The sequence below is a fragment of the Diuraphis noxia genome, unplaced genomic scaffold (genome assembly GCF_037042655.1).
Source record: "Diuraphis noxia isolate RWA-SAM2 unplaced genomic scaffold, SU_Dnox_SAM2 contig0004, whole genome shotgun sequence".
NCBI lineage: Eukaryota > Metazoa > Arthropoda > Insecta > Hemiptera > Aphididae > Diuraphis > Diuraphis noxia.
This window is the reverse complement of record NW_028301714.1, coordinates 4778420-4791272: the sequence shown is the minus strand read 5'-3', so window position 1 is coordinate 4791272 and position 12853 is coordinate 4778420. Positions and strand designations below refer to the sequence as shown.

At 28.8% G+C, this 12853-nt stretch overlaps 1 protein-coding gene across 2 annotated transcripts; it reads right to left on the bottom strand.

Annotated features, from left to right (window-relative positions):
• On the bottom strand, positions 1 to 6848 carry HPS4 (Hermansky-Pudlak syndrome 4 protein). 2 transcript variants are annotated; one of them, XM_089226487.1, is made up of 12 exons: positions 6411 to 6848; positions 4105 to 4339; positions 3707 to 3922; positions 3545 to 3639; positions 3412 to 3481; positions 2642 to 2800; positions 2327 to 2595; positions 2058 to 2266; positions 1920 to 1985; positions 1613 to 1857; positions 1318 to 1559; positions 1 to 1258 (listed from the first exon to the last, which is right to left on the bottom strand). In XM_089226487.1, the coding sequence occupies exons 1-12, from the start codon at positions 6416 to 6418 to the stop codon at positions 1090 to 1092; spliced, it is 1983 nt and encodes a 660-aa protein (XP_089082613.1). In that variant the 5' UTR covers positions 6419 to 6848; the 3' UTR covers positions 1 to 1089. The 2 variants fall into 2 exon arrangements, with proteins under 2 accessions (XP_089082613.1, XP_089082614.1); XM_089226488.1 differs by having other exon boundaries at positions 2327 to 2571; positions 6411 to 6847.
• Positions 6849 to 12853: the final 6005 nt, after the last annotated feature.

Below are 12853 nucleotides of genomic sequence, written 5' to 3'. Positions count from 1 at the left end.
TTATTGATTATTCAAACAGTTTTTATTTTGATCATAATTTTTACTGTAAAATATAAACATACCTATATTACACAGACAGATGAGAGGCCAACCAGCCATTATTATTAGTTTATTAACGCCAAACGGCAGTATAACATGGATACAAAAGAGTACAAAATATAGGGTATGGTAAATTATAAGAAATTATGGTAAGAATATAACTTAATTACTCTGCAATTTAGTAATCTGTAATAACATTTATTAGTATTAGTGTATTACATAGTATAATAAATTAAGTTAAAAGAACATGATCAAAATCAATGACATTATCTGTACAAGATGATATTAAAAATATTTTATTGTTTACCAATTCACTGTTCACATACATAGAATTACATGATACATTAATATAAATTATAATATACATACCTAATTCTTAAATTATTATATATAGTTAAAAAGTATATCTGTGCATACATTTAATTTGAGTTCATCTTGAAAATTTAATGTTTAATAGATAACATAGAGTTGAGAATCAACTAAATAAGTTAAATTTTTTAATATTAAATAGTAAAAAGCTATACGTAAATGAAAATTAAAAAAAAAAAAAAACATTACATTTTTTAACCATAATACTGTTTAAATAGTTTAATGGATTATGTTAAGAGGACGTTTCACCCGCATGTGTTGTCTCCGTCTTACAAGTGCATAACATTGCAAAAACTGTTTCGCGCGGGAAAGAACCGAGAAAGATACAGTTATAACTAAGAAACGAAATTTTCACCACATAAAGAGGAGAATTTCGTCTGTGCAATATCGTTTTTATTTTTTCGATATCAGAACTACTAAAACAGTTATTCATGCTTAAAAAACACAAAATTAATGTATTACAAAACAATAAGAATTTTTTTTTGTATAAGTGATATTGAAAAAATTAAAACGATATTGCAGACAAAATTTTCCTTTTTATGTGGTGAAAATTTCATTTCTTAGTTATAACTGTATCTTTCTTGGTTCTTTCCCGCACGAAACAGTTTTTGCAATGATACGCATTTATAAGACGGAGACAACACACGTGGGTGAAACGTCCTCTTAAGAATTATATTTGTTCTATAGAATAATAATACCGTGGTCTCTTTGAAGTCTTCGTTTAGCAGTAGTAGACACAACGCCCATTATATCTGATGGTGTTGGTAGACCACTTACAATATTACCACTTTGTTGATAATACAATTCTCGACTGCCACATTTGTTTCCATAGACAATATTATCATCATTCCTGTAACAATGAATTAATTTAGTTATAACAAAAAATATAATTAAGGTTCAATGGTCTACCTGATTAATATATCCATAACCGAAGGTTGTTTTTGGAAAGTATCGTGTATCGAAGTGGCTAAAATTGTTTGTGAACCCAACCAGTTACCATGCTTGTCAATCATACCAGCATTGGTCATATCCATTACTATGTAGCCATAAGTTTCATCAGTACTTTGAAAATTATATGCATCTGGGACATTTGTGATTGTATTATTTATGGAGTGTTCCAAGTCTCCAAGATTATTAAAACTTAAATTCCACTAAAAAAAAATATGATTATATAGCTGTAATTATTATAAATACTAATACTTACTAATAGATGAATAAGCTCAGCATCATTTTCAGCTTCTTTTTCTAATAACACCATTATTGAAGTATTTTGAAAGCCAGCAACAAATAACAACAGTTGTTGTTGGCCGGCAGTATTAATTTGTGGTTGAAAACTTGTAGGAGTTCTACATATATTCTCTGTAGGTGTGGCAAAATTATATGATTCTGCCATGCTAAGTTTAGCCATCAAAGGTGTCATTGTATCTTCTTTAATTGCAGGTTTTCTATCTAAATTATAATTTTGTATAAATATGTGTATTTAGTTTATAGATAATAAGATAAAAATTTACCAATAGCTTGTAAATTCAATGGTATGGAAGTGGGCCGAACTGGTTTTTTTGATTTTAATATTTTTTCTAAATAAATGAATATTATGTTTAACAAAATATAATTTAAAAAAAATATTTTAAAAAAAGATGAAATTGAACCTTTTTCATTTTGTACTTTAATATCAAGATCAGTATAATGTTGAGATAGTTGTTTGTCATATAGTGCTTTTGAAACAGCAAAGTCATCATCACGTAATAATGGGAAATATGGGTCACATAGTGTTCTATACTTATCACTATGTTTGGAATTGTCATAATTTATTGTTTTAGGCAACAACCTAAGACTCTGATACCTTGTTGTGTCTTTTCTAGAACAAAAAGTTTTATTTTTTTAAGTAAAAAAATATAATGAAAACTCAATGTTATACCTTAAAGTAACGAGTTTTGAGAAATTCGGCATTTTGTTCAAAGACGATTCTAGAGAAGAACATTTTTCAGCATTAAATTTGTCTAATCTCTTTTCTGCTTTGATAATAGATTCTTTCACGATATCTGGCATACTACAGATTGAACCACTGTTACTATCTGGAGTATCTTCTTCTTCAACCGTGAACATATTTTTATTTTCTGGAATTTTGTCATTTTTTGAACAGTCTTGTGACTTGTCAGCGACCTGCATTATTTGGTAGAAGATTTTCTTTAAATTTAAATAATTGATATCCAAAATTAAGTTATGTAAATACCTTATTTTTTTGCCGCCATTTTGATGCTTTTTTTACTGATTGTTTCAATGAGGTAGCTGTTTTTCTTATTTGTAATACTTGTTCTCTATCAATGAAAATATACAAGAGCTGAGTGCCTAATGGTAAATGAAAGCTTCCTTTAACATTTTTAGCTGGTATCTATAGTAAATGAGTTAATTTTAGTAAATTGTCATGTAACTAATAATAATAAAATATCTGATAAAGTTGTTAAGGCAGTTAAAAATAATGTACTAAAAATACAGTCAGTACCATCTCTAATAGCATCATTCATAACAATGTTAAATTCAATGTCCTGGCAAAATTTTGTTCATTTATAAGTATATTTAAATAACAACATATTTTTAACAATCCCTTTGCCTTTACAATATGATATTTTTTTTTTTTTTATTCGTGTCAGGCGCATAGTGTAACAGTAATAATAATAATGATATAAGTTGTATAGCATAAAATAAACAAATAAATAAATAAAATTAACTTTAAAATAAACATTCACAATATTAATAAATAAGGTAAAATAGAAAGGTACGTTAATGGTGGATTTATATTATTTCTGCTCAGATGCGGGCTACGTTAATTCCTTGGCTTGTGCCTTTGTGATGGGGGACAAGGAAGAAACCTCTACGCGGTGTCCCCTAGTAACGGTGTCCCCAAACACCGGCTAATTCTTCCAAACCCAGGCGCAACCTATCTCTCAGTATAATAACAATATGATATAATAAAAGTTAAATGATTCAGATTTAAGTTCCAACCTTATTGCAGAAAGGATTTGTCAATTGGATTAATTTGGTTAGTTCAAATCCAAATTGAGAAACGACTATTCTAAAAATAAAAATAAAATTAGACAAAATAAAATTTTGAAATGACAAATCATTAATTACATACTTATTTTGATGTAATAACATTCCACCTAAAACCTTGTTTTTTTCTTGCATACTTTCAAGTATTTGCATTGCTTCCAAAAGAATATTTCCTCCACTCTGAAAAATATAAAACGAATAAAGATATAAGAATCAAAATATTATTATTACAGTTTATAGATATTACCTTGGGAAATTTAAATACTGCCGTGGTCCCAAACATGTTTGAAGAAATTAATAGAAGTGAAAGATATGATGAAATGACTGTATTTAACTGTTCACTAAGGATTTTATGATCTGAGATTTCAGTTATATTATAGTGGAATGTAACTAAAATACTGTATAAAGTGTTAGCTCGGTTTTTCAGAACACTGTCGGGAATATTTCGATCTGTTCCAACACACTGTAACAGAAAAAGTCTTAGAACAAAAGCAATATAAATATATAATACATTTTAATCAGCATTACAAATAACTATAACCATTTTCATTTCAGTAAGTATTTATACTTGCATACCTATTGTACAAATATCTTAAGAAAAATAATACATAATTATTTATGGTTTAACAAGTAATCACAAATTACCAGTGTCAAAGAACCAAATTGCTGAATAGCAAACTTTCCTGAACGTAATGCTAATACTGAAGGAGATGAGAAAACTGAAGTTGAAAACTTGACAATTCCCATCAGTTGACCACTTAAAGCAAGCTTTTGCGAAGAGCTTACCCATGGGGGATGAAAGTATAAAATAGAATTTTGTGGATCATCAGCTTCGGTAGTACAGAATCGTGGGTCATAGACAAATACAATTAAAAGTTCTCTGTAACATATATTTAAATCACAACAATTACAACCAAAAATTAACAATATAAGTGTTCTATTTTAAAATGTTTTCGATACATAATAAATAAAATGTAAAATTATTAGACAATACATATTTCCTGTGTGCCATTGGGACTACATGTATCAGTGATGTATAAACAAGGGCGTAAAACATAAAAACCAGAATTTAAGTATTTCTAACGTTTGACTACATCTACAGCTAATGAATAGTTAAATAATTCAATTTAATTCTGTCTTCTTCCTAGCTGTTACAGTCCGTGTAGGGCCTTTGTTTCTTCAGCCACTCCTCTCCACCTATCTTCAATTTTTGTTCCTTGTGATGTTCCAGTAAGATCTGTCTTCACCTTACCTTCCCATCTTTGCTCGGTCAACCTTTAGGGATTTTTTCATTCAATCTAACCATAAGAATGTGTTTGCCATACCTTCTGATTTTCAAAATCAGCCCATTCTAATATTTTAATTTTTAAATATTATGCACTAGAAATGGGTTTATGAAATATTTTGATTTGTTAAAATTTTACAATCTCAATTTTTCAATTAAAATGTATTATGTTATAATAAATTTGGCAAAGTACTCTTGTTTCTGCAATTCGTCCTTGTCTCATAAAAATTAAATTACGGCCATACGCTTATAACCAGCCCACTGAGATTTTTTCAGTAGCTTGCTGGCCCAATCCGAGTCCATGCACAACCTACAATAACTACACTGTGTTGATAAAATATTTAAAAACCGTCTGTTGTAACTAAAGGTAAGTATAAAAGATTTTAAAAGCGTTTTTATCTGGGCTTTATCCATTAATTCAAGAATCATATAAAAATATATTTTTATTTTATATTATAATTCATCAAGAGCTGAGAGGTAAAACAACACTTAAGCTTTATAGACTATAAACCTTTGCTTGACTTATGCCTCCATGCATAATTAACAACTTATTCAGACAGTTTATTGCTGACAATTTTAGTTTGTGTACCTTGGTATTCACTGATGGGTCAGTCACACAATCAGGAGCGACTTTTGCTTATTTTTTCCCAGAATTACATATACAGTCATCCTCCAACCTGTCTGCTTTCGTCTCTTCATTCACGGCTGAATGCTGGATTATCCTAGAAGCTATCACATGCATAAGTTTCCTCCTCTGCGGAGATTTCCTTATTGTCTCTGATTCTCAAGCTAGCATTTTAGAAATTGTCAGCAACTCCTTCCTTTCTAAATGCTCCCCTATAATTCTAAAAATCTGTGCATAACTGCTATCCCTCCAAATCAAGTCATTCTCCATCTCCTTCCTATGGACTCCAGGGCATATAGGCATAAATGGTAATGAACAAGCTGATTCGTTAGCTGGCTCCACCGCCAAACAGTCTTACTCGGGCTCTCTGTGGTGTCCCTATACTGATTTAGTCAACATACATCGGATATCCATACAGGAGCTATGGAAGCTGGAATGGGATTCCCTACCAGAGTCTTATGCCTTTGGTTATAGGTCATTATTTAAAAAAATCCCTATTCAACCATGGTTTCAATCCCTAAAGATGAGCTGCGCTGCCATAACTAAATTCACTAGATTACGCATGGGCCACAGTCTACTACCAGACCACTCGTTTAAATTGGGACTCAACAGTAGCACATATTGTCCCCTACCCAACCGCGGTGGACAATACTGACTTCCAATACCTACTTACGAACTGTCCATCTCTCTCCATCCAAAGATCTCAGCTAAAGAATTTCTTTTCCATCTCTGGTATTAATTTTTCCCTCATTGATGCTCTTTCAACCGACAATGTTAACATAATAAAACATACGCTAAATTTTATTCTGCAATCAGGCCTCCGAATTTAAGAGTGTGAGCTTTACCAACTAATAACTATACTATTCCAGATTAATGTACATAATTGACGAGATATCATAATGTAATGTTAAAATCTCATTAAAAAAAAAAAAAAAACTTTGCTTGCTGTTTATGGACGATTGAAGATTGCACTAAAGAGGGTTCATGCTTCTATTTTACTAACAACATTTTTGTCATGCGGTGGTGCAACATTATGCTTACCTCGACATTGTGCCTGGTTTCAGACACTTATTGCAGGCAAACGATTTGGTAAGACACTAAAATTCAAAAGTAAACTTGGGGATTTAGTTGAAAAACTCAACACCGGTGTTACACTGGTCGCCGGATACCATGATCACGAGAACGACAACTGCAGCAATAATCATTAAAGAGTATCAATAGACGTTACGTAACTTGTGACGCCACTGGCGTCTAAGCAGGCTGAGAGTCATTCACAATCACAAGTTAGTCGCGCAGTCGCCTAAAACATAACGATGAGACGAGTGTCGAGTGAGAAACAAAGATGATAGAGGAGAACACTGATTAGTTTGATGGTATTTGAATGATAAATAAAAACAACAAAATAATATCATTATCCATTGGAAATTATAGTAAATTAAACAATCCTCAAAGTTTAAAAAATGACAATATTTAATATTTATAATTTATATTGTATAATATTATCAGTAGTAGATCACTGTTTTGAGATAAGAATTAAAAAAGCAATCACAGCTTTGGATTATTGATTGTACTTATCTTTGTATACTATAAGGGCGTTTTCGCTGGGGTACCAAGAGCGCAAGAGTAAACACACGGTCTTATATACAGGTCGGGCAACTAACCATAGACATAATAATATATGGACTGCGCTTTCCTCACCCACAGTCTATCATGTCAGGTCGTCGAAATTGTTTGAGAGAGTTGGCGATAGTTGGGGGCAGTCATGGAAGAAATACGTCTATATTTTATACACCATGAATATGTTTATTATTAATAAATGTGTAATAATAGTAAATATTATAATTATTATATAGGTATTATAATAGTTATAAATTACATAGACATAATAATTATGGACTGCGCTCAGAGAGAGAAAACCGGGACCGATATAAACTGAGAGAGATAGCGATTGTTGGGGGCAAGCATGGAAGAAACTATTGAATATTTTTATTTAAGCCATGAAATAATCATTATCTAGTTTCTAGTATCACCAATGTCCAAAACAACAGTCAAGTGTCAACAAGTATAAACTAAAAAGTAAGAACGGCAAGAACAAGTTTTCATTATTATTTTTAAAATATTGTTTAAAAAATAATAATAATTATTTTTTAAGTTAAATAACAGTAAATAACACTATAATAACACAATAAGTCGCTTGTTCGCATATATATATGGATTATATAATCGTCAGTCGATGTAAAAACATGGAATGACTATTATAATTTATAACTATTATAATACCTATATAATAATTATAATATTTACTATTATTACACATTTATTAATAATAAACATATTCATGGTGTATAAAATATAGACGTATTTCTTCCATGACTGCCCCCAACTATCGCCATCTCTCTCAAACAATTTCGACGACCTGACATGATAGACTGGGGGCGAGGAAAGCGCAGTCCATATATTATTATGTCTATGATAAATTATAATAGTCATTCCATGTTTTTACATCGACTGACGATTATATAATCCATATATATATGCGAACAAGCGACTTATTGTGTTATTATAGTGTTATTTACTGTTATTTAACTTAAAAAATAATTATTATTATTTTTTAAACAATATTTTAAAAATAATAATGAAAACTTGTTCTTGCCGTTCTTACTTTTTAGTTTATACTTGTTGACACTTGACTGTTGTTTTGGACATTGGTGATACTAGAAACTAGATAATGATTATTTCATGGCTTAAATAAAAATATTCAATAGTTTCTTCCATGCTTGCCCCCAACAATCGCTATCTCTCTCAGTTTATATCGGTCCCGGTTTTCTCTCTCTGAGCGCAGTCCATATATTATTATGTCTATGCAACTAACAAATGATTGTGGTTCGCTTAATGAGAACATTCGTAGTCAAAAAGACATAGAACATGGCAAGAACATAGAACATTTTTCTACCGGATTATTTTTACATAATCCTATTTATATTTTTCGTTCATAATGGAGTATTATACTATTATAGCACACTGCACACTAGTATACTAATATAAATATTTAAATAAGCACTTTTCTATGATATACGATGATCACTATATCGCTATATCTATGATATTGTAGCTAGTCGCTAGTGTGTACTTTGGTTTTTTGTTTTGTATTTATATAATATATTATAGACAAAAGACAATAATACCAAGGTCTTTAGCCTTATATATATTACAATGCCGATGAAAAAGTGTTTATTATACCAAAAATATTAATAGTGCTGATGTATATTCTGAAACGATCGAAGATATCTTACAAAATGAAGACTTGAATTTTCCATGTAATATTCATAAAGATGATATTTTTGCGTATACTATCGGAAAAAAAATCCCCGGAAAAAAATCCCCAAAGCAATATTTAAAAAATTACATAATTATAATAATATACCTAATTAGTATATTGGTAAAAAAAAAAAAATTGTAAATAATAATAATATAATATTAGTTAGTTAATCAATAAAAAAAAAAAAAATAGATATATAATTAGGTATAGTAAAATTATAGTCAGATTCGGTTCAGTCAGTTCGTTTTCGTATATTGTTAGACAATTTTAAATATAAATTTTGTAAATGTATTTTGGTCGGTAACAGTCATATTTATGTATTTATTTATACGTGTTCTTATTTATACATATACCGGGTGATTCTTTTATCATTTAACACTCATTATTTCAAAAAGTATCAATGTTTTTGAAAATATTTTTTTACAGAGTTTCATGTCGTTAAAAAAACAACATTTTTATTAAAAAATTATGTTTTTTAATATTTTTTATCCTTATAATTTTTTAATTTTTTTTACTTTTTTGAATGACAACATAGAGTTTTAATATCATATTCCAAAGCAGAATATTTTTCTAATTATTTTGATACGTAAAAATCGAATTTTGGACGAGTAGTTTATGAGTTATAAGTATTTAAAGTTTAGACAAGCGGAGTAGTGGACAAACATTTTGCGGGGTAACCCCGTACCACTCCACTCCGCCAATCTAAACTTTAAATACTTATAACTCATAAACTACTCGTCCAAAATTCGATTTTTACGTATCAAAATAATTAGAAAAATATTCTGCTTTGGAATATGATATTAAAACTCTATGTTGTCATTCAAAAAAGTAAAAAACTTAAAAAATGATAAGGATAAAAAATATTTAAAAATATAATTTTTTAATAAAAACATTGTTTTTTTAACAACTTGAAACTATGTAAAAAAAATATTTTGAAAAAAGTAAATACTGTTTTAAATAATGAGTGTTCAATGATAAAAGAATCACCCTGTATATAATTATTTATTTTTTTTTTCATACTTAGTACAACTGAATTTTTAAATATAAATTTTGTAAATGTATATTTGTTGCATATTTCAATGATATATTTATATTAATTAATAATATAGGTATAAAGATATAATATAAGATAATATTATTATTTTTACTATTATAATTTAAATACTAATTAGTTGCTTTGGGGATTTTTTATTATCATTATTATTTTTTTGCGGGGATTTTATTAACCGGGGATTTTTTTACGGGGATTTTTTTTCTGGGGATTTTTATTCCGGGATTCATACTATCAGATACTATATTAATATGTGAATGAGACAATATACAAGACAATTAAATAAAGAGAAATTAAAAGAAAATTCTAAAAAGAAAAAGGTTTCTAAATTTTGTCGTACTTAATAATAATTATATAATATAGTATGAATAAATATAAATGAAATTATTATTAAATAAAATAAATTATTAAATTATGATACTATTGTGTACTGTGATAATAGATAGCGTTGCAGATCATTTTGATTATTAAATAAAGGCGGGTTCACAACTTTACTGCCCGTGTCGTGTCGTGTGAATTGTGAATTCAATTCGTTCTTCGGGGTCGTTCCGAATCAGGACGATACCAATATGATAACCATAAATGGTACCGATACCACGGTTATCAAATTGTCGCGGGTATTTTTAAAATAATCAACTTCGTATTTATACATATACAATATTATAAAACTTAAAAAAAGGGTACTAAAGGGTACTAATATTTATAATAATTTAAAAATCACTATTATCATAATAAATAATCATTATGTCATTAATCAGTTGTTCTTTGTTGATAACTGTCAGTATTGTGTGCAGTGGCTGAGTAGTGAGTAGTGATAGATGTATTTTACGTATTTAGTCTGTAATATCTAATTTGTGGGTTTTTTTTCTTATTTTGAATACATTTTAAAATGAAACGAAAATACAATGAAGAAGAATATAAACGCAGTGAGTATGAATATAATATTGAAGTTTACAGGCGAAAAATTCTTATAGTTTCATATATGTATCTTATTGATTCTTATAAACTTTGTTTGTCTAGGTAATATTATATAATTTAGTTTTACATTTCATATTTTAAAAAAAAAACCTTAATAATCAGTGTCGGTCTGACCTGCCCCACGATTACCGAGGTCCTTCTTGAAATTTTTTGAAATATAAAATAACTTATATCTCTTAATATCTAGATTATGGGGTCATATCATTAGTGAGATCAATACTGGAAGTCTGGAAATAATTATCTCCACTTGTAATTATTTTGTTTAGTCTTAGAAGATGGCACGTGAGGCCCGTTTTTAAAGAACGTTGCATCTATAGTCATTACAACACATTAATAAAAGAACGACGTCTAGTTCACTCTTTGTTGTATTTTAATTTTACACGGATGTCTCCCACAACTTTTGAAGAACTTGCCCAATTGGTCGGTCCAAGATTGGTGCGTGAAAGTTTTATGCACGACGTTCTTTCTGTTGGTGAAATTTTAGGGGCTACATTAAGGTATATAATATTAATAAACAAGTTATATTAGTTATAATAATAATAAAATCAAATGTCAGTTAATACATAATAATATCTATGCATAAACAAACATTTTTATATTTTGAAAAAATAGAATAACTTACTTATGTGGAACTTTGTTTAAAATTTTCAATCATCATTAGAAATAAAAGTTGAACATTTTACATTATTCTTTTTATAGATATTTAGCTACAGGTGAAAGTATGACAGATATTACCTATGCTTTTCGAATGGGTAAATCGACAGTATCTAAAATAATTGTAGAATGTTGTATTGCTATATGGGACATATTAAAAGACAAAGTAATAATTTATTTATTTAAAAGAATAAAGATTTTTTAAAACTATTTATGAGTTTTTATTAAAGTACAAACTTTATTTTTGAATTAGGTGTTAATTGAACAAAACACAAATGGATAGATGAAAATTTCAAAAGAGTTTGAAAGCAAATGGCAAATGCCTCATTGTGTCGGTGCTCTAGATGGCAAACATGTTATACATCAAGTAGGTTTACTTAAGTTTAAGTAAAACTTATTCGATTAAAAATTAAATTACACCTTTATAATAATGCTTTTATTTTATAGGCATTTCCTAATAGTGGCTCAACCAATTATAATTATAAAGGAAGCCATAGCACCATACTTTTGGCATTATGTGATGCCAACTATAATTTTACTTATGTTAATATCGGCATGCCTGGTAGGTGCAGTGATGGTGGTGTTTTAAAATCCTGCGAATTAGGCAAACAAATTTTAAACAATGGTTTAGGATTTCCTGAACCTTCTCCTATAAGTGAGAGTTTAGGAATTATACCTTACTTTATAGTTGCTGATGAAGCATTCCCCCTACTTACATCAATGATGAGACCATATCCTGGTCGTGGAAAACAGAAATTACCAATTAACATAAAAATATTTAATTACAGGTAAAATGCTGTACTACAATAAATACCCCATATGAGTAGTTCTGATATATTAATGCCTTTTAGACTCAGCAGAGCTAGAATATGTATTGAAAATTGTTTTGGGATATTAGCATCAAGGTGGAGAATATATAGACAAGCTATAATTGCTAGCGAAGAGACTGTTAATGCCATAATTAAAGCTACAGTAGTACTTCATAACTTTATAAAAAATAAGGAGACAGACTATGGTACTTTAATTATACATATAATATTTATATATGTGAGTATTTATTTATTAACTTACATTTAATTCCAGGATTATTATCTCATAACAGTCATAACTATTCAGTTAATGATGAAGTTATTAGTCACCAAAGAAGAAGTCATGTTCCAGGTTTAATGCCTGTTTCACAAATGAGTTCCAATTTTTATGATAAGAATGCAAAAGATATTAGAAATAAATTAACTGAGTATTTTTCCAACGAAGGAGCCATACCGTTTCAATACAACTATGTATAATATTATTATTGATATTACTGATTTAAAAATATTATGTTTATAATGTAAATTGTAATAAGATTTAAGCAGAGAGTCTACTGCCCGAGTCTTATTTGTATGAAAATGTCTTGTTAATAATAGGTATAATGATTATAATATTGTCTAACAATAAAATAAAACATTTTCAACTTTACTACTTTAGGTATAACAAATAAAA